The sequence below is a fragment of the Ictalurus punctatus genome, chromosome 6, assembly GCF_001660625.3.
Source record: "Ictalurus punctatus breed USDA103 chromosome 6, Coco_2.0, whole genome shotgun sequence".
Classification (NCBI taxonomy): Eukaryota; Metazoa; Chordata; class Actinopteri; order Siluriformes; family Ictaluridae; genus Ictalurus; species Ictalurus punctatus.
This window is the reverse complement of record NC_030421.2, coordinates 13,705,584-13,728,104: the sequence shown is the minus strand read 5'-3', so window position 1 is coordinate 13,728,104 and position 22,521 is coordinate 13,705,584. Positions and strand designations below refer to the sequence as shown.

The window sequence follows — 22,521 nt, the reverse complement described above, 5'->3', positions numbered from 1 at the left end:
GTTTAAACCGTTTTAGGCTGTTCACCTTTATGCACTAATTGCCAAGAACATTTATTCTATTGACAAATGTTATTTTCTCTAAAAAAGACATTTTAAATATCATGCAGCGTAAGTGGCCCTCTTGATCGTTATATGCAACGCTATAGCAGTGATACAGGAACCTGTTACCGTTAGTATAATGCTATAATGCTGCGATAACCTGGGAGATGTGTAAAGGTGCAGTTAAAAGGATCAATCTGTTCATCCATCCTTCATTTGATTGGTTTCAAATACAACTGTTACTCTAAATAAAGGTTTCTCCAAACCTTGTCTTTCATCATCTGAAAGAAATATGGGCTTGCTTATTTTGTTCAGGATTTAATTGAATTCAAAACAAGTCTTTGATTTGAACTTTCGTAGTTAGGTAAATGATATAAAGTGTTCCGTTTCACTATCTCGCCCCTAAGGCGGTGTACTTTGGAGAGGTTCCTGACGAAATGATTCCTATTGGAAAATTTGATCTCTGAAGAAGAACTATAATTAAATAAATTGTAAGTAAAGTAATATGTGTTCAATTAATCCTTTAAAAAGCTTTTTTTTATTATTATATAAATAAAAAATTATAACAGTATCACAGTGACTTTAATTAAGCATAGTGCTCAGTTCTAAATATTGTGTTTCTAAGGCAATCGTCTATAAGGGTTGGTTAAACTTTTACACTTTTCATGGTTTAAAGCATGCAGTAATAGGACATACACTTAGGGCCAAGGCAGACTTTTCATTTCTGCTTCATTGTATTTTTAAAGTGAATGGGAGTTTATAAAGACTTCAGCAAGAACGTTTTTGGTTTGAAAAAAAAAAAAAAAGAAAGAAAAAAGAAAAACTGTGGGTCACAGTTAAGGTCAAACAGCTCCATCTACAGGAAGTGATCATTTTAAAAATACCATGATGGAGAAAAAAAACACTGAAGGAAACATAAAAAACACCCAGAATGCTGTTTATGACTGGAAGGTTGCAAGTTCAATTCCCAAAACTTCTCGAGAGCCAGTGTTGGGTCTAAACTCAACGTTTGGATTGGATCCTGTCTCAAATGTAAATAATTTGTGATGGAATGAAAAATGTAAAAAAAAAAAATATTTGCTCAATTCTCTTAATGCATGCGCATGAGGAAGAGTTCACGGATACACTAACATGGCTAAAAGTTTGTGTACCCCTGACCATGACATCCATATACACCTGTTGAACATCCCATTCCAGGTTTACTCCTTCCTTTACTGTTATAATAAGCTCCACTCTTCTGGGGAGGCTTTCCACTAGATTTTGGAGCATGGCTGTGGGGATTTGTGTTCATTCATCTACAAGGACATTAGTGAGGTCAGGCATTGATGCTGGGGTGCAGTCGGTGTTCCTGTTCATCCCAAAAGGTGTTCAGTGGGGTTGAGGTCAGGGCTCTGTTCAGGACACTCGAGTTCTTCCACTCCAACCCTTAACAAACCGTGTCTTCATGGAGCTCGCTTTGTGCACAGGGGCACTGTCATGCTGGAACAGGTTTCAGGTGAAGTGCAATTCAATGTTACAGTATACAAAGACATCTTATACAGTTGTGTGCTTCCAACTTGGGTGGGTGTGTTAGTGAGATGTCCACATACTTTCAGCCGTTTAGTGTATTTTAGCAGTATTGACTTAGCAAATGAATTGATTTAGTTTCTTGTCAGAGGACATGTACCAGTTTGTTCATAAGTTGTTATTATAAAGTTGACAAGCTACACCTGCACACACACATGCACACACAAAACCCATTTACATTGCTTTATCATTCCTGCTTATGTTATTAAAGCGAGCTCATGTCCATGAAAATAAAACTGGCATTAGCGTTACACAATCCCTTACGGACCTCCCCCCCCCAACACATTTCACAAGATCATGTTGAGTAATGCATGATTACATGTGAAAAACCTGCATTTGGGATCTGATTCATTTAGTTCTGGACTTGATCCTACTCTAACGCTTTTGAGCTAAATCTGTCTCAGATCATTATTGAACACATTGACTCCAAATTCTCTTGAAAATGCGATATCTGCTTTTTACACATTTGTAAAAGATAATACTAATGAATATTGGTAATCATTTTGTTAGCAAAGTTTCACATTCAGAAATGTAAATATACAAATAGAAGACCTTTGTTTTTGTATTTGTGGTATTTAGTTGTGAAGTGTCACAATATTTGCACACAGTTTTGCCTTTAAAAACAAATACGAAAGCTATAAAAACTGTGCTTTTAGGTAATCTTTTGGATATTTTGTGTGGGTTTTTTTTCCCGCTGTGAGGTGCTACATGGTTTTATTTTGTGTTGCTGTTCATGCTGTATTCTATTTTCTGCTGTCTGTTGTATGTACGGAGTAGCTGTCTGCCCCAGCTTTGTTTTATTGAAAGACTGGAAAAATACCAGGTGATTTTTTTCTCCCTAATCTTGTGTGAGTCTGTGCTCACGACAGCCTCAGATAACTGTCCTTGGCCGACAGGAATGGAACTTTAATATGGGCTTCTGCTGTTGTAGCTCATCCACCTTAAGGTCGATGTTTGTTTTGTGCGTGCCGAGATGCTTTTCTGCTCACCACGGTTGTAAAGAGTGATTATTTGCGTTACTCTATCCTTCCTGGCAGTTCGAACCGAATCTGGCCATTTTCCTCTGACCTCTCTCAACAAGGCGTTTCCACCCACAGGACTGTCGCTCACTCAGTGATGTTTTTTTTTCCACACAATTTTGAGTAAACTCTAGAGACGGTTGTGTGTGAAAACCTCAGATCAACAGGTCCTGAAACACTCAAACCATCCCATCTGGCACCAACAACCAACCATGCCATGGTTAAAATCACAGAGATCACACTTTTTCTTTATTCTGATGTTTGATGTGAACATTAACTGAAGCTCTGGATCTGTATCTGCATGATTTTATGCACTGAGCTGCTGCCACATGATTGGCTGATTACATAACTATGTATTAAACAGAATGGGGCTTAAAATTAAATACTGGGGTCTACAAAATATTCAGTAAATGAAGGTGATTTATTCATTTTATTTATTTTTTTTTGGACAGGGAGCACTTTTCTATCTTATATATTGTAGGGGTGTGAAATATATAAATTGTGAATATTATATATGATTTTTAAAAAAAATAAAAATAAATAAACCTTACTATGTGAATGAAAAAGTTTGCAATTAATAAAGTATCAGAAATCTTGTCTTCCATGATGATACATTTGTGATTAAACTTGCACACACCAAACACTTTTTGGATGTAAACATTAGTGCACAACAAGAAATACGGTCTTGATAACTAAACGTGGGGAAATAAATTCAATAAATGCATGAATTTTAAAGGGGGGGGGGGGGGGGGGGGGAACCACCACAAATTGGGGTCAATGTGTGAAATTCACGTGTGTGACTTTGCTGTGAGGGATAAAGAAAGGCCCTGCTTCTGATTCACACTTTATAAACAATACATGAACTTATTTTTGCCATCATCATCATCATCATCATCATCATCATCAAAAAGGACAATCCTTTTCAACCCGAATCTTTCTCACAGTGTGAAGAACACCACACACACGTTTGCTAAGATTTCTCGGCTTGTATGTTGCATGTGTGTGGGGTGCGCGCGCAGCGTTGCGGCTCCCGTCTTGTGTGCGTGCGCGTGCGTGTGTCGCGCGCGCGGTGGCTGTCGGGATTGCTGTGCGAGCCGCTGTCTCTGGGTTAATGTCCGCCATGTTTGCGGCGGCTCCGAGAGCGCAGCGGCGGAGAAAAGCGGATTCGGTGTCGCTGTAAACGCGCCAGAAATGGGTTTCACAGCCGCGTTTCGACCGAGGCGAAGTCGATGAACGCGACTGGTCAGAGAAAAGTCGTCTCGACGGTGAATCTGCGCGAATATTCGGTTTAGTTCAGACTTGGTTCCGCGTTCACTGGTGTGTTTTTTTTTCCCTCTAAAGGGGCGAAAACAATGAGCAAACTCTCGTTCCGAGCGCGAGCGCTAGACGCCGCCAAACCTCTTCCCGTTTACTCTAACGGCGACATCCCGGACTTAAATGACTGCGTGTCCATCAGCCGAGCGGTCCCGCAAATGCCGACCGGGATGGAGAAAGAAGAGGAATCGGTATGTGACGGGGTTTTAAAAGCATTTTTAAATAAGCTAATTTATTTTTAATAAGGTTCAGGTGTGTAGCGGGCGGCTGGGATTCACAAATCACGCTTACGCAAAGTACGCCGCGTAAACACCCTTCCCACTGCCTTGTTTACGCAAATAGCGTCAAACGGTCCGGTTATGTCGTACGCAAAACTGCGTAAGTACACTGCGCTGTGACGTACGCGCAAACCGACGTAAGTGACGAAACCACGTCACGTCCTGCGTAGCACAGGCGCCGATACCGGCTAGCAACAACTCACAAACACAGAATATGCTAACTGTCAAAGTAGTGTGTGAAGTAAATGTACACCGGCACACTTTTGTACTATTCTTTTAAATTGTATTTTTAAATAAAAAGTGTTTAAACTCCCGTTGTTCCTAACGAAGTAAAAACTAGCGTTATTCAAAATAAAAAACACCCCGCCATTGTTTCTTCCGCCTCCTCAGTAGCATAATTTATTTACAATTTTTAAAAATTAAATTACATTAACAAAATTCTTTTTTTATATTAACTAAGTTTTCTATAAAAAATGGCCTTTTTAAATGCGAGTATAAATTATTTTGCTCGAATAAAATAACTAATATACGATTCAAGTTCAAATAAGAGGCCACCCACTTCCTCCTCCCTGTGTCAGTGCGCTACATATAGTGTATAGTGCACCCTATTGAGTGCACTACTTGTGTAGTAGGGATCCATTTGGGATTCAGCCGCAGTCTGTACACTTTACAGGATTCCACAAGAAATTTGTGGTATTTGTGGCTCTTTTAAAATGTACGAGATGCATAACTAAGTGATTTTTATTATTGTAAACGGAAATGATGGCATCTTTCTTGGTCACACACACACACACCCTACTCAGGAAGGGCTGTGAATTAGCAGATATCAAGGTTCTCAGGTGTGTTAGAGCAGGTAATACACTCAAGTGTGTATGACAGGAGGATACCTCAAAAAACAGAGAAGGGATATCGTGCATTAATCGTACGATATCCTTTCCTGTGAAATCCAGAATACATCTTTTATTTGATTTTTTTTTTTTTTTTTTTTAACCCTCAAGGCGATTGGATCAAGCTTGCAGACTTTACTTTAGATGCCCTGTGCATATCAGCAGAGCTGTAAACACAATCTGTAACTTGGACACGTTTCAGGTTAAACCCAATGCATGGTTGACAGAATAACTCGTGTACAAGACACTCCTGCTGCATGAACGTCAGGCACATCTGTATTACTCTGCTCAGAAAACATCTTTTAAACCTGCCCGGGTGTTTGTCAGATTCAGGAAGTGCTGCCTGTGGCCGGAAAAGAGGCCGGAGCTTTTGTGGTTCACCGTCTTGTTGGGCCATACTATTCCTGCAGAGCTGAAAAGGAAATGAAAATGCAGGCAAAAGGCCCCCGCTACGTTACCTTTAAACGTCTTCATCCTGATCGGCTGCACCACCAGCGCCTCGTATCACACCAGAACGTTCCAGCAATCACGAACGAACCCTGAGAATGGTGCAGCGAGTAATGATCTATACGGACTTTGAAAACGTGAACAGCCGCCTGTGAATTCCTCGTGGTGCTTTAATCCTGTGTCTAGGGTTCTTCTTTTCAGATCCTTATATGGTGCTAGTAGTATGTTTGACAGGGATTTGTTGAGGAAAACAAGCTGAAATTTCCTAAGAATTATACCAGCTGATATATTTTATGTTGTAGCTGGCTTCTTTAAATATACTGTCCCGAACGGCGTGTTGTTTTGTGTCTTCTCAACAACCGTTTCTAATCTCTTCTGTCAAAAACACTGAGCATGACTGGGATTCAGTTTAATACAATAGTCTTGGGGTTGCTGTTAATCCAGACCGACTATACTGTAGGTCAGACGTTGCATCGGTTTTCATCAGCTTTAGTTTACCCGGCTGGGTCTGCGTCCTTTTTTTTTTTATTTTTTCCCCTCCGTCGAGGGAACGTTTGAACGGGCCGACCTGCATATTAAAATCCCTGTGCTGAAATTTCCAGAGCCACTAGGTGCCAATAACATTGTTTAATTGTAACGTGCAATAAAGCCGTAATGAGCGTTTCAGACTTAATCGTTCTGTTCATTATGTTGCATCACACCAACGCAAATTATGTAACGTCTGTAGAGCCTTCGCAGCCATTCCCCGCAGGCAGAATTTCACCTGCACTAAATATAAATACAAAATCACCTTGACATTTCATGATGGAGATCAGCAGAGTGAGTTTTTTTTTTCTCTCCCCTCCCCCATGTTGTTCTGGTACATTACATAAGATGCACTGTATCTCAGTGTAATATAACATGATTATTATGCAAGTTTTCATCCTCCATGGTTTCTGGATTAGAAGCAGCCTTTATTTTGTCACATGTACATCAGCGATCAGCCGTGACGCAGCGTCCCCGGAGCAGAGAGGAGGGTTAAAGGTCTTACTCAAGGGCCCAAATGTGGCAGCGCTGGGACTTGAACTTTTAACCTTCTGCTCAGTAACACAGACCCTTAACCTTTTACACTTTCTGTACCGATTAAAAAAAACGAAACGAACAATGTAAGACGCGTTCAAAACGTAAACACAAAATCACCGCGAAGGCTTGAAAACCTTCCAGAATAATAAGGCAAACGTTTGCCGTAATCCTCTCAGACGTCAGATCTGGAGAAGACGGTGTGTATATCAGGGCGCACGTTAATATTTTAACATACACCATTTGGCGATTTAAAATAAATAATTGTATTTATTTTTAATAATGAAGAAAGGTCTATGAAACCAAACCCAATGCAGGTCTTGTTGTTTAAAAGGAATTTGCAGTTTACAATCAGTTCCTCCTGTAAGAAGGAGAAATACTAGAACAGTTTTACCACATCGTCGACGATGCAATTTAAGACCTTATTTAACGTGGAAAGCCGTTCTCCCACAGGAGCACCATCTCCAGCGAGCCATCTGTGCCCAGCAGGTGTTCAGGGAGAAGAAGGACAGCATGGTCATCCCGGTGCCCGAGGCCCAAGGCAGCATCACCTACTACGACCGACTGTACAAAGGAGACTTCCGTCAGCCCAAACAGCTCATCCACATCCAGCGTGAGTCGCCGGTTCTCTGCTCTTTTATGCACTTTTTCAACTGAGAACAAAATGTTACTGGAGATATGTTCTGGGGCCTTTTTGTTCCATGCGCATGTGTGTAATTGACCGTGGCATTTTTAAACATCACTTTAATGAATTTAAGTCTTGTCTGAAGTCATTTAATGGTTGGTTATCTTCTTCTTCTTCTTCTTCTGTGTCTACCAGCGTTCGGGCTGGACAGCGAGCAGCCGGACTACGACATGGACTCGGAAGACGAGACATTGCTCAATCGACTCAACCGCAAGATGGAGCTCAAACCGCTTCAGTTCGAGATCGTGGTGGACCGGCTGGAGAAAGCCAGTGCTAACCAGGTAACCAAACCCACTTTATACAGCACCTTTTATACCTTAGTGCTGTGCGTCTTGCACAAAAAAATGACCTCTATTAAATGACATCTTAAAGTAAATCTTGGAAATATCTTCATTATAGTCAGATTTAGCTACTATTGCCTATTACTAGATTACAGTAAGCCAAATATTGTTGTTTATATTTTTTCCCCACCTATTTGTAGACATTTTTACTCACTTGTATGCAAAAAGGTTTTTTTTTTGTTGTTTTTTTTTTTTTTAGATACATTTTTATTTCTAGAAAGCACAGAGTTTGGCAATAGAATAAAACAACTTTAAGTTTTAAAAAAATGAGCAGAAATTGGTTGAATGAATGTATATTTGGTTTTTTGTTATCTTATAATAGGAAACACTAGATCTATTTGAGTATAGTGAAGATGGGATTCTGAGCTCAGCTTTTGCAATGTCGATATTCAAGATGACACCGATGTCTTTTACACACGAATCGACTCACTCATTAGGACAGTCGAATCGTGACGGACGAGGTTAGTGTCTCATTAATAGGGCTGCCTTCTCCATGATGTTTATCCCTTTCTCGCTGTACTCGCGTAGTGCAATGGAAATCGACTTAACAAGCAGCGTAAACAAATGAATTATTTGATAAGTCTGTTATAAGATTAGTCAGGACTAGGGTTGTCATGGTACCAAAATTTCAGTAGTCGGTACCAATACCAGTAAAATTCCACTGTACTCGGTATCAATTACGGTACCAAAGCAAAACACAAAAACGTGCTAATTGAACAACACACTATTAGTAAAGTTAAATGTCAACATAAAATTTATTTTTAAAAATGCCATTCTGTTCTTCACGTATATTGTTGTTAAAGCTACTAGAGTTATCCAGACAAGAGTAGAAATGTTTTTCTGACTGATATTAAAGACTTGAACAGTGCTAGCCACACATCTGTTATTTTCGAACACATAAATTTCAGATATATAGGTCATCAAAAAGCCTCTGGTGTTTAAAATTAGTAAACCCCATCATGTCCTCCCATTTATTTTACCCCAATAAAAGTTAAAGCATTAAATGGTTAATAAGGACTCCTGACCGTATTAGCATTAAACCTGCGTTTGCTAACCATTAAGTAAGCAAAAACGAGGATGTTTTCTTGCAATAATGCACTGGAATTAAACTATGCTACAACATTCATGATGCGACCGCTACCATCATTTTAAACTCACCTGCTTGAACTGCTTGAATAAATACTGCGGTTAAGCAGCCGCTCTTCCTGAAAACACGGTTAATCTATCTGCACATCAGTTTTAGGGGCGTGGCTTTTTCACACTTAGCGCTAACAACACCGAAAGTGGAAAATGAGCGACCGAGAGAAATACATGTATTTCATCTACTACATAGTAGGTAAGTATGTGGTTTCGGACGTACCCATGGTAACCAGGGGAGCCGCTGCTACTTTGGCTCCAATGTCTTCTTGTTCCACGGTGCACCCATGAAAAGTTCCCGACTGACCACCTGTCAGATAGCGCGTCAGTACCGGGTTGACCTGGTACTACCAGTACTTATGAAAATCTGTTGGTGTCACCTTTTTTTCTTTTTAGCACTGACTTGGTACCGAAGTACCGATACTTTTGACATCCCTAGTCAGGACCTTGTTGGGTTTCTGTGTGTAGAGTATCGTGACTCTGAGGCCCTGTTCACACTAGTGAACCTTACTAAGCCCTACATGTAGCTCTACATGGAGCGCCGGTTTAGACTAGCAACCAACTTCCAGTTTACACTTGCATGCGCATGCCCAGTGTGCATGAATGGTCATGTGACATGCGTTTTCGGGTGTGTAGTGTGGACGGAGACTGTTTCTGAAACACAGCGGAAACGCCAGTGTGGACGAGGATCGTTTTCATTTTAAAACGCCGTTTTAAACCGAAAATGCACTCGTGTAAACAGGGCTTGTGTTTAGCTGCGGGTGAGCAGGGCGATGGGAAAAGGGAGGGGTGTGAGCCCCCTGCTGGGCAAACCATTCACACCTCTCCACAATAACACTGGTACAGACAGAAAACACACAGTACAACTAAAGCTTTGAATGTAAAAACAAAACAGGCAGAAATAAAAAAAAATATATTTTTTAATCTTCCAAAACATTAGTAATTGTATCTTTGCCTCCATTTTGTAGCTGGTGACTCTGCAGGAGGCCAAGCTGCTGCTGAACGAAGATGACTACTTGCTCAAGTCCGTGTACGACTACTGGGTGAGGAAGAGGAAGAACTGCCGCGGGCCTTCGCTCATCCCACAGATCAGGCAGGAGAAGCGCGACGGCTCCACCAACAACGACGCCTACGTGGCTTTCCGCCGGCGCACAGAGAAGATGCAGACGAGGAAGGTAACCTCACACTCTGAACAATAGCATTTTACTTCTTGGCGGTTTGTGTCATGTATAAGAGTTGGAAAAGGATGTAAATTCAGAAAAAAGTCAAACTAATAGACTTAAAAGACTAAGATTTGAAATCCATTAGACAGTCACACAACCACCACAATTATGTTTAGGTGTTTAGACAGTTACCTTTAGAAATAGAAATAAGATTGAACATCGGAAGCATGGAAAAATCATCCAGACCATCGTTTCCTGGAACTGAAAAGTGCAGGAGCCCTGTAGCAGCAGAGCACGCAGATGTTTAGGAGCTTCTTGCTTGTCAGAGGCGGAGACTTATGACGACTGAAGTGTCGACTTTGTGCCTGCAGAACCGTAAAAACGACGAGGCGTCCTACGAAAAGATGCTAAAGCTGCGACGGGAGTTCAGCCGAGCCATCACCATCCTAGAGATGGTTAAGAAGAGGGAAAAGAGCAAGAGAGAGCTGCTGCACCTCACACTGGAGGTGGTAGAGAAGAGGTACGTGCAAAGAAAAAAAGCAAAAAGCACGTGTATTTTAACATGGGTTTGTGTGCATGAGTTGAGGAAAGAGACAAAATAAACAGTGGAAACCCTGAGGATTCAGGTCATTATTACTAGCCAACCCAGTGTGTTTCTGAACAAGTGACTGACTTGCTATTGCTTTCGCAGGTACCAAATGAGCGATTTCTCCGGAGACGTTTTAAACGAGGTCTCAGCACCACTGGCAGAGAAAACAGTCTACCCAGCTCCAATATGTCTACCCAATGGGAACAGGCATAAAGCAGAAAACAAAATTAAGGTGAAGTCTTATTTCTGTCTCGGGAAGCACGCTTGTCTCCTGACAGTGGAAAGCAATAACGGCAGCACTGTAGGAGAAATAATCACAGCGCTGTCTGGATCGTCGAGCCGATTGGTCGGAAGGTGTCGATTTGATTTTCCGTAACAGCAGCTCCGACAGCGGCGTCCAGCTGCTCGTCGTTGTCTAATAAATATGAATTTGAATTGTCAGAAAACTGCTGGGAAAATAAATAGGACCTCACGCTATGGAAGCCCGTTTCTTTAGATCTCAGAATTCTGACTTTTCTCTCAATTACAAGTTTACATATCTCGCAATTCTGACTTTTATTTCTCACAATTCTGACCTTTTATCCTACTATACACCTTTTAATTTAGACATCCACTTGATATTCAGTGAATTACAAAGAACGCAAAGCATCTCTAAACAGGCTACAGTAAGAAGAACACTCATCAGCTTATCAGGATTAATTAAAAGACATCCACTGCATTAAGTGGATGTCTAAATTCCGAGAGAGAAAAAAGAAGTCAGAATTGCAACATTATCAGATGGATATTAAGTCACAATTACTTAAAAAATAAATAAATAAATGTGCTGTGGTGGAAACCGGCTTCCGTATGACACCACCCCTTCACTGATTACTTTCTGATAACAGCATGCCCTGAGGCGTGTTATTCTTAACCACGTGCTATATCCTGTTTAATGTTTAATTCAGCGCCATTACGGCTTCACTAATACTTTTGGATTGAAGATGAATTACATTAGCGACATTAATTATGAACGCAGGAACGAATAAAAAAAAAAAAAAGTAGTTTCCATTAGCCGGAGAGTAATTCCGAATGTCTGTGGACCGACCCGGATATATACTCTGTCGTGAGAATATCAGGATACTCACTTCTCACTCCTTTATCTTTAGACGCACAAGTCCGTGCCTAAGCACCATCCGCACCACTTTCCAGTCAAGATCGAGCCTCAGTTCGACGTTGTCCGGGGGCATAAAAAGTACACGCGCAGACCCAAGCTGGAGCCGCTGCGCCAGCACGCCATCACCAAGGCCGACATCAAACAGTACGACTTTCACAGCTCTGGCGAGGAGGAAAACCCTCTGGTAAGCAGTCACGAGGACTCTGAACCAGTCATGAGCACACTCTTTTCATTCTCGTTGCACGAGTTAAGTTCTAATTAGCATGCTGCACGAATTTTGGACAATATCGGACTAACAGCGGTGCTGCTGTGAGGTTAACCATGGCCTTAAAGGTAACATCTGTGGCTTTTTTTCCCCCCCTTTACCAGTCTCCATCGTCTGAGCCGGACGAGGAGAACGACCCAGACGGAGGCTTTGTTTTCAGACGTCGAGCTGGTTGCCATTACCTCGCTGTGAGTCTCATGCTCATTGAAATAAACCTTTTAATAATGAAGTCTTTTCATTATTCTGACACACAAGCATGCGTTACGGGAGAGGATTTGATTAAACGTACAAACAGACACACAAATGCCACACGAGTGAAGTAGATAACGTGTCTTAACACGATGTTAAGTGCCTCCTCCACCATGTCTGTGTAGCCCCTGACAGATAAGAGCTGCCCCCCTGTACCACGTCTGGAAGGCATCGATGCTCTGTGTCAGAGAAACTCCCTCACAGCTCTGTCTGTGCCACGCCGCTGCGTCGGGGTGACACGCAGACGCCTGGGCCGCGGCGGCAGGTAGCTCTCCTCCTCCTCCTCCTCCTCACCATTTTTGCTCTTACACCCACCAGTCATGTGATACCTTATAAACTTTATTTATGCACAAAGTGTTTGTGTCATCCATCAGTAAGACGGGTTTTATTTCCACATCTCTGCGTATGCATGGTGGAATTAAATATTGTGCCTCTAGGATCAGGGTAGAAGATTAAAGTTTCAGTGCAGTATGATAAATGCGCAGGGCAGAAGGTAAAGTACCTAGAACATCATTACCAGCATGGTGTAATTGTGCAAAAAATGGGGGAAACTGACTGACTGTCAAATTCATCATACACCACAAGCATACCAAATGTCGCAATATTTTTACTATCCTAGAATAGAACAGCACTTGGGTGCCTGAAACAGTACCTGACTGAAGGGACCAACACGGACCCTGTTCTGTATTTATCAACGCTGATGGAGCACTAGGGTTTTTTTTTTTTAAGATGGCTTTCTCCCCTCTGCTAATATCAGAGATTAAAATGCTTAAGAAAGCGCTTGGTGCTTTCTCCATGTTGCTCTGCTTGAAACCTGACCAGAGTCTTTCTAACGCTTCCGTAGAGTGCTGCTCGACCGAACCTCGTCAGATCTGGACCGAGTCCTCAGGCACTTGGACCCTGACACGGTCAGCCCGTCTGACTCCCTCCCCGTGCTCACGGACACGCAGACGAACACGCACGTTCCCGTATCGGCCCGGGCAAAGCCTCAGCGCTCTCTGGCTCAGCTCCTTAACGACATCCAGGCCTGCAGGTGGAGATACTTCCGCCCGCGACCCCTCAGCCAAAATGGAAAGGAAGAGAGCAGACCGGACGCTCTTCAGGACAACAGGAAAGGAGTAGGAGGAACGATGGTCACCAATAGTTTGAGAAACGGCAGTTTAGGTGGGGTTATACACAGGCTTTTTATTTTAACGTGTGCAACCAGGAGCTTTTTGGTTTAAGTGTAAACATGCTCATCAAATTGCTTTCTATTCATCAGGAAATCATCTGATTGATGTAGGTTTTTATTTTTTAAAGTGATGGTAGCATGAAGCCAGGCTAGTCTACAGAGCCAGTTAAATAGACCAAATAGTTCTATTCGAAGTCCCCTTGTGCCATCTAGTGGTGATGCAAAGTGATTGCAGTTGTTTCATTCTGCCACCATTCTGTACAGTTTAAAAAAAAAAAAAAAAACTTATAGGTTAAAAAAAAAAGAAAGGTAACTTGTTCAAAATTTAATTTTGAATTCTAGATGAAATGATCAGATGGAAGGTATAAATATCATACGAATATCAGTGAGTGTATGTAGACTTTAGAACCATTTCCGGCCTCTGACCTGCGTATCTAGATACCACAATCTAACCCTTGCAGTTGAGGTTTCATGTGAACAAAGCCATCTTTTTAAAATGTATTTATTTATTTATTTTTTATTTTTATAAACACATTGCTGTAACAATCAATATTTATTCACTCTTAACTGTCTGCCTTTGTGTAGGTGGGATCACGGAGGAGCAGTTTCAGTCCCACCAGCAGCAGTTGGCTCAGATGCTCCAGCAGCAGAACCCACCTCTGTCTGAACGTTCCCACGCACACGTGTCTGTATGTGGAGCTTAAGTTCTAGAGCATACTATACACCAGCACTACACTGTACACCAGCACGATACTATACACCAGCGCTACACTATACACTAGCACATTACTATACACCAGTTATACTATACACCAGCGCTAAACTATACACCAGCACTACACTATACACCAGCACGATACTATACACTAGCACGATACTATACACCAGTTATACTATACATCAGCTCGATACTATACACCAGTTATACTATACACCAGCACTACACTATACACCAGTTATACTATACACCAGCACGATACTATACACCAGTTATACTATACACCAGCATGAAACTATACACCAGCACGATACTATAAACCAGCGCTACACTATACACCAGCACGATACTATTCACCAGTTATACTATACACCAGTGCTACACTATACACCAGCACGATACTATACACCAGTTATACTATACACCAGCGCTACACTATAAACCAGCATGATACTATACACCAGTTATACTATACACCAGCGCTACACTATACACCAGTTATACTATACACCAGCACGATACTATACACCAGTTATACTATACACCAGCATGAAACTATACACCAGCACGATACTATAAACCAGCGCTACACTATACACCAGCACGATACTATTCACCAGTTATACTATACACCAGCGCTACACTATAAACCAGCATGATACTATACACCAGTTATACTATACACCAGCGCTACACTATAAACTAGCATGATACTATACACCAGTTATACTATACACCAGCGCTACACTATACACCAGCACGATACTGTACACCAGCACAATACTATAGAACAGTGCTACACTATAGACCAGCGCTACACTATACACCAGCACGGTGCTATACCACAGCGTCATACTATACACCAGTGAGACCCTGTGCATCAACACGCTGTATTATACAGCAGCGCGATACTATACACCAGCACAACATTGTACATCAACATGCTGTGTTGTACACCAGCACGATACTATACACCCGTTATACTATACACCAGTTATACTATATACCAGCACCACACTGTACATCAACACGCTGTGTTAGACACCAGTTATACTATACACCAGCTGAATGCTATACGCCAGTTATGCTATACACCAGCGCGATGCTATACACCAGTTATGCTATACACCAGCGCGATGCTATACGCCAGTTATACTATACACCAGCGCGATGCTATAGGCCAGTTATGCTATACACCAGCGCGATGCTATACGCCAGTTATGCTATACACCAGCGCGATGCTATACGCCAGTTATACTATACACCAGCGCGATGCTATAGGCCAGTTATGCTATACACCAGCGCGATGCTATACGCCAGTTATGCTATACACCAGCGCGATGCTATACGCCAGTTATGCTATACGGCAGTTACGCTATACACCAGCGCGATGCTATACGCCAGTTACGCTATACGCCAGTTACGCTATACACCAGCGCGATGCTATACGCCAGTTACGCTATACACCAGCGCGATGCTATACGCCAGTTACGCTATACACCAGCGCGATGCTATACGCCAGTTACGCTATACGCCAGTTACGCTATACACCAGCGCGATGCTATACGCCAGTTACGCTATACACCAGCGCGATGCTATACGCCAGTTATGCTATACACCAGCGCGATGCTATACGCCAGTTACGCTATACGGCAGTTACGCTATACACCAGCGCGATGCTATACGCCAGTTACGCTATACACCAGCGTGATACTATACACCAGTTACGCTTACACCAGCGCGATGCTATACGCCAGTTATGTTATACACCAGCGTGATGCTATACACCAGTTATACTATACACCAGTTATACTATACACCAGTGCGATGCTATACACCAGTTATACTATACACCAGTTATACTATACACCAGCGCGATGCTATACACCAGTTATACTATACACCAGTTATACTATACACCAGTTATACTATACACCAGCGCGATGCTATACACCAGTGATGCTATACACCAGCATGATGCTATACACCAGTGCTTCATTGTACAATCAGCACAATAGACCTATACACTATACTATACACTAGCATAAGCACACAGATTTCCCCATTCCCAACACACATGACTGAGCTCATGAAGAGCTTTTTCATCATGAGCTCACTTCTAAATTCTGCAGGACCGGAGTGAGGAAACCACTGTTTAAATCATTTTACCAATGTTGACAATAATCTGCTGAAAAGGCTCCTATACTGATCCATAACAAATCTGCTGTGTCCCTTTAAAAAAAAAAAAAAAAAAAAAGGTGCCTCATCTTGAGCACACACTAACGCACCTCTCTACCCGTCCTGTAGAATTCGGCCTCCTCAGCTTGTCTGTCCAAGACAGTAGACTCTGCCAGCGCTCACTTCGCCGCCTCTGCTGTGATCAGTGGCTCAAACAAGGATCTCAAACCCCACAGCACCGGAGTCAATGGCATTCTCACTAATTCAGGTGAGCTACTTGTGTGGAGAAACACCTGGCTTGTTTTATTTACTTATAAATAATAAATAAATTAATAAGCACATTGCTCTAAAACATGAGCAGTTTTGTTTTAGTGCGCTCTTTTTTTTTTTTTTTTTTTTGTACTACGTGATTATTTTGCATCTTATAGCATGAACTGAATTTCACTGACACACCACATGGAAACGTTTTGGCGACACCAAAACACCTACCAACATTTGTATAATTTTTTTCTCTAGTTTTTATATTTTAAGACGAAATGACCACCACTTTAACACTACTAAGAACACTCCTATGTTGGTTATCTGCTACAACATTTCTTTGTTTTGAATTCTCAACAGGATGCTCCAGACCGAGTAAGTTCAGCTGTTCATCTCCAGCCGGAACCGGCAGCGTCTCCTCAGGCTCATCGTCCTCTGCCCGCCCCCCTGCCGTGCCCCAGTCTGTGCACCACATGAGTGCCGTGTCTCCCGCACGACCCTGCGCCCCCTCGTCGCCCACGTTAAAGCTCGTTAGCATGGCCAGCAGCAGTCTGGAGCGCGTGCCCAAAGTCACACTCGGCAGGTAAAAAATTTAATAAATTGGTAAAGTGCAGGTGTGCTAAATGAATTTCTTAAGCATTTCTAGTGGAAAGCATTCAGGCTCACTGTATGAAAGCGTGCCAGCACTCACGAACATCTTCAGAAGTGATAAAGGCTTCATTAGGCATTGAATCTGTTCAGATATTAAACACCATTTTGTTGAGATAATTTAGAAATGTTAAAGATCCATCATTAGCCGTGAGCTTTAAAGCCAGTGATGCGGTTTGTTTGTGTGAGAGTTAGTTCAGCGGAGTTTTACTGTTTGAGCTCTTAATGAGCTATGACTGTAATATCACTGCTGCATAACCATTAAAATGGCTTTTAGGTCAAAATACAACCCTTTTTTAATTTTCATTGCTTCTTATTTTGTCTCCCTGGCACCTCTCTGCGAGTTTAAACACAGCTCCGTTTACGGTCGTAATTACACTCTGAGATTTGTTGCGTTTTGTTCAGGGATAAACACGAGCCAGAGAGGCTGGCTCTGAACGGATTAGCAGACACCACTGTGGCCATGGAGGTGACATAGCCTTCTCCTGACAGGACACCGACGAGACGCTGGAACCTGTAACGTGGACCTACACCGCATAGTAGCATATCAGACATTTTGTGAATATTCTACGTGTACATTTTTGTAAGATTGGGAACGATCACTACCTTGTAAAATAGTCCGTTTGTATCATTAGGTGTCATTTGTTACTTGAATTCTAGATATTGTCATCATGCTTTTGCACTTGAAAATCCAGCCAATGGGGGGAAAAAGAAAAAGAAGTGCATCAGTAAGTGCAGGGATCATGCATGAGTCCAAATCAGACATTCTTGTTTTAACTATTTATTTTGCCATGTTTACATTTTTCTATCTTGTACAAATAAATCAGATTTTTGTCACAAAACATGGATACCAGGACAGCTAGTGTGTCGTGTCTCCCCTTTTTCTTTTGTTTGTTCGTTTGGTTACATACGAGAGGAGTATCAAACATGATTTGCTATCTTTGTTACATTGTAGATAGCTGATGATGGCAGATGTATTTGTTTCATGTGTTTTTAGAACCCGGTCTCCTTGTGAGTGTCTTTTACATTTCATAGCAGGCCAACTAAAGGTGCTCAGGCAGGTAAGTTTAAGGTAAAGTGTAGTTTAGATATCTATACATTTATGAAAGACTTTAATACTGACAGTTGTGCACCATAGTCATGTGGGAGTTTGTCTGCTGTTTAAAAAAAAAAAAAAAAAAAACAACCCAACAAGTTAAAGGGTCAGAAAGCATCGTGGTGAAGCACCAGTGCTGCTGCTTCAGCAATCAACATGTTCTGTATGCTGCAATACAATTGGTGAGAGATCTGTTGCCTGTGAATGTCCCCTTTTTATGTGCATATGTTTTTTTTTTTTTTTTTTTTTTTTTTTTTTTTTTTTTAAAAGGTAAATAAAGGCAAAAGATAAAAGGTTTGATATAAAGTGTAAGGTGTGAGCCACACAGGTGATGTTAATTTTCTTCGCATAAATCAGCCAATAAGTTGGATAATATCTAATGCTGATAAACACATTTGTATAATGATTCAATTCAATTTTATTTGTAGAACACTTTTGTCCAAAACAGCTTTACAGAAATATCATTCTTTCCAGGAATTTTCAGATGTTTTTTATTTATTTTTTATTATTATTATTATTATTATTTTTTAGATCATTGCAGTCAAAAATGCTTAGTATGGCTGTGGCTTTTTTCAAAAATTACGATGCAGCTTGGAGGGTTTTTTGTGCTTTTCGGGGGTGGGGGGTTTGTGAATTGGTGAAATTACAATTGCACAAAATTGTTTTGTACGGTCTTCCACAGTGGTGATTGTTGGTAAATGAGGCTGTTTAGCTGTACTCGCGTTCGACACGCGTGAACCGAAACGCTTTGGCTGAATGCGACCATGTCACATGACTCGTCTTGGCCCAAATCTGCAAAAATTGCAACCTCCTCCGAACATTGTGGCGTTTGCTTGATTTTGCGTAAATTTTTGCTGTCACAAAATCGTGAAGTCCTGTTGGGACTGAAACATATCAATTCTGGATATAAATCTTACTCTTACATTTGATAAATGTATCGCTAATGAGCAAGCCAGAGGAGACTGTGGTGAGGAAAAACTCGTGAAGAAACCTCTGAGAGGAGCCAGACTCGAAAGAGAACCCATCCTGATCTGGGTGACACGAGAGAGTGCAGTTATAAATCATTTCCCTTTTAGAACTGTACTATATACATATTTATTTTGTATTTACTCATGTTGCCTTTGTTTTATCTAACATTTTGTTTTCATTTCTGAAATAATTTAGTACGAGATATACACAAAAACAGAAGGAATCAGGATAAATACTTTTTCACAGCACTGTAGTAAAAAAAAACAAACATGTAACTTATGAGCAACTTATGAATATGAGAGTATCAGAATAATTTCTGAATTCATTAACGAGTTTTAACGTCATCACAATAGACTTATAGAATAGTTATCAACAGTTTAACGATAGAAACGAGTTTGAAACTGTGGCATTCATGGTCCCAAGGCTATCCAAGGAAGAACATCCACAGCCATCTTTGTGGCTTCTGTGTGGTACCACCCATCGTAATGTCTAAACAGAAGTAGGGCAACAGGATGGATCAGGGAGCTCTGGAGAGCACAAGGGGTCAGGATCACTGGTATCTCGATCTATCTGTATCATTATCTGTTTTAGGTATGTAATGTATTTGTTTTTAGCAGGTTTGTGGATCGAGCACAGTAGGGTGGTACAGCAGGGAAGCGGCTAGAGTTTTGTCCATTTGAGTTTCCTCCAAGTTCTCCAGCTTCCTCCCACTGTCCAAAAACATGCTGGTTGGTAGACTGCCTACATTAGATTCCCCTCAAGAGTGTGTCCGTGTGTGTGTGTCCAGGGTGTTTTCATGCCTCGTTCCCAGTGTTCTTGGCCAAGCCTCCAGATCCACTACAACTCCAACCAGGATAAAATGCTTATTGAATGCTAATGAGTGTTCATTAATAAGTGTGGTTGGTTTCTTCACTTTCAAAGCATGAACATCAGTCAGTCGTCGGCGTCTGTCTGAAGGGCCGTGCTGAATCTCTACAAACCGAGTGGGATTTTTCCTCTAGGCGCCTGTTTTCTCATCACATTCTGTGCCAACAGAGACTCTTATGGATTTAAGGTAAGGGCCTTCAAGGTTCTCAGTCATACCTCCAATGGGACCAATATATAATTCAGAGTGAAACTGTGCTTACAAGTTGTAAAAACAGCTTTGGTTTTACAACTTGAAGCAGAGAAAACAGTGTGAGCATCTAAAACCGCTTTAACTGGATTCAGGGAAATTCCTATTATCTTTGTTACACGGTTCACTGGTTGGTCAGAATTCAGGAAGGAGTTTATACATTATATAAAGTTGCTCTATTCACAATTATCACTAAAGACAAACGGTGCAGCTTGTATTAAGAAGCAGCTTAGTTCTGCTGAACAGGTTATAAGTGATCACGTTGTCTGTCCTTCAAGAAGAAGCAAAAGGTATCTAATCAAAAGGTTCATGAAATTTGAAGCGAACCCCCCAATACGGATTTGAATGGCTTACTTTAGACCAGAGGAATAAGAAAATCATGTAAATAGGAGCAATTTCAAACAATTATAGGACCGTAAAACATCATGGCCAAAGCCAGAGAAGAATGCTGAAGCAAAAAAAAAACCCAGCCTGTATTAATGCGTGGACTAAATGTGAATGTAATTGCTTTATTTAAAATAGAATAATGCACCTGCATAATGCTTTGGCTCGAACATATTTTGGAAGTTAAACTATTTTAGTGATTATTCTTTAGTTTTACTCTGGCATTACAAAAACACTCTTGGATACAGACTAAAAATAAAGATATAAATCCACAGTGTCTGTGATGGTATCAAAGCAAGCAGTGTAAAAGAAATACATGCTTCCATGCGTTATATATTGATGATGTAACATGATATTTGTTCCCAAAGGAGATAAAGATATGGATGAGGAGACACTGTGTGCTCAGAAAGAGTTGCACTTTGTATATCAGAACAAGAAAATCCAGGTTTTAAAGACAAGCAAAACAACTACACACATTCACTTCTTTACATAGTAATTAGATGACATTTATCCAATACCAACCGGGCCTGTGTGAAAAGGTATTTACCCCCGTAGGTACTAATTCCCCAAATCTATGAAACTGCATTCATAATGGGATTCAGCTGGACTAGATGCAACCAGGCCTCATTATTTGATTGAACAGGGTTTGCAGTAAACACTTAAATAGAACTTTTTCAACAGTATGAACAGGTTAAAAGGTCTTACCCAGTAACTCACTATGCCAAAGTTGAAAGAAATTCCAGAAATGATGAGGAAGAAGTAATACATCCATCTGGGAAGGTTTACAAAGCTATTTCAAAAGGTTCTGGAACTCCAAAGAACCACAGCGCGAGCCATTATCTTCAAATGGAAAAACTAGGCACAGTCATGAACCTTTCCAGAAGTGGCCGACCTTCCAAAATTCCTCTAAGAACATAGCAACGACTCATCCAGCAAGTCACAAAAGAGACAAGAATAACATCAAAGGACCTACAGGCCTCTCTTGCATCAATAACGGTCACTGTTCATGATTCCACTATCAGAAAGACACTGGGCAAAAATGGCAGCCATGGAAGAGTGGCGAGGTGAAAACCACTGCTAACCCAGAAGAACATTAAGACTCGTCTGAATTTGGCCAAAACACACATTGATGATCCTCAAACCTTTTGTGAGAATGTTTTGTGGATTATTGAGTCGAACTGATTGGAAGACGGGTGTCCCATTAAATCTGGCATAAACCAAACACAGAATTCCACAAAAAGAACCTCATAGCTACGGTCAAGCATGGTGGTGGAAGTGTGATGGTGTGGGGATGCTTTGCTGCTTCAGGACCTGGACAACTTGCAATAATTGAGGGAAACATGAATTCTTCTCTCTACCAGAAAATCCTAAAGGAGAATGTCCGGTCTTCAGTCTGTAAGTTGAAACTCAAGCACAACTGGATTAAGACAATGATCCAAAGCATAGGAGTAAGTCCACCCCTGAATGGCTCAAAAAAAGCCAAATTATAGTTTTGGAGTGGCCTAGTCAAAGTCCTGACTTGAACCAATTGAGATGCTGTGGACCTTAAAATGAGCAGTTCATGCTTGAAAACCCTCGAGTGTGGCTGAACTAAAGCAGTGGGCCAAAATTCCACCACAGTGCTGTGAAAGACTGATCTCCGGTTGTTGGAAAGTTGCAGTTATTGCTGCTAAATGTGGCACAACCAGATTTTAAGTTTATGGGGGAAATTAGTTTTTCACATGGGTGATAAGTGTTGGATAACTTTTTTGCTTCAAAAAAACAAAAAAACTGTATCGTGTTTACTCAGGTTGC

The 22,521-nt window shown here is 41.2% G+C and overlaps 1 protein-coding gene across 1 annotated transcript; it reads left to right on the top strand.

The window, feature by feature from the left end:
• The first annotated feature begins 3,713 nt into the window (after positions 1-3,713).
• epc2 (enhancer of polycomb homolog 2 (Drosophila)) lies at positions 3,714-18,517 on the top strand. Its single transcript, XM_017470767.3, has 14 exons — positions 3,714-4,129; positions 7,063-7,222; positions 7,430-7,575; positions 9,741-9,947; positions 10,307-10,455; positions 10,627-10,756; positions 11,670-11,861; positions 12,047-12,130; positions 12,317-12,456; positions 13,036-13,355; positions 13,948-14,051; positions 16,388-16,526; positions 16,877-17,099; positions 17,570-18,517. Exons 1-14 carry the CDS (start codon positions 3,977-3,979, stop codon positions 17,640-17,642), a joined length of 2,220 nt encoding a protein of 739 aa, XP_017326256.1. The 5' UTR covers positions 3,714-3,976; the 3' UTR covers positions 17,643-18,517.
• Positions 18,518-22,521: the final 4,004 nt, after the last annotated feature.

Coding starts and splice junctions, on each gene's coding strand:
- epc2 (XM_017470767.3), top strand. CDS start 3,977: ATGAGCAAACTCTCGTTCCGAGCGCGAGCGCTAGACGCCGCCAAACCT. Junction 4,130..7,062: donor TGGAGAAAGAAGAGGAATCG/GTATGTGACGGG, acceptor GTTCTCCCACAG/GAGCACCATCTCCAGCGAGC. Junction 10,757..11,669: donor AAGCAGAAAACAAAATTAAG/GTGAAGTCTTAT, acceptor CTTTATCTTTAG/ACGCACAAGTCCGTGCCTAA.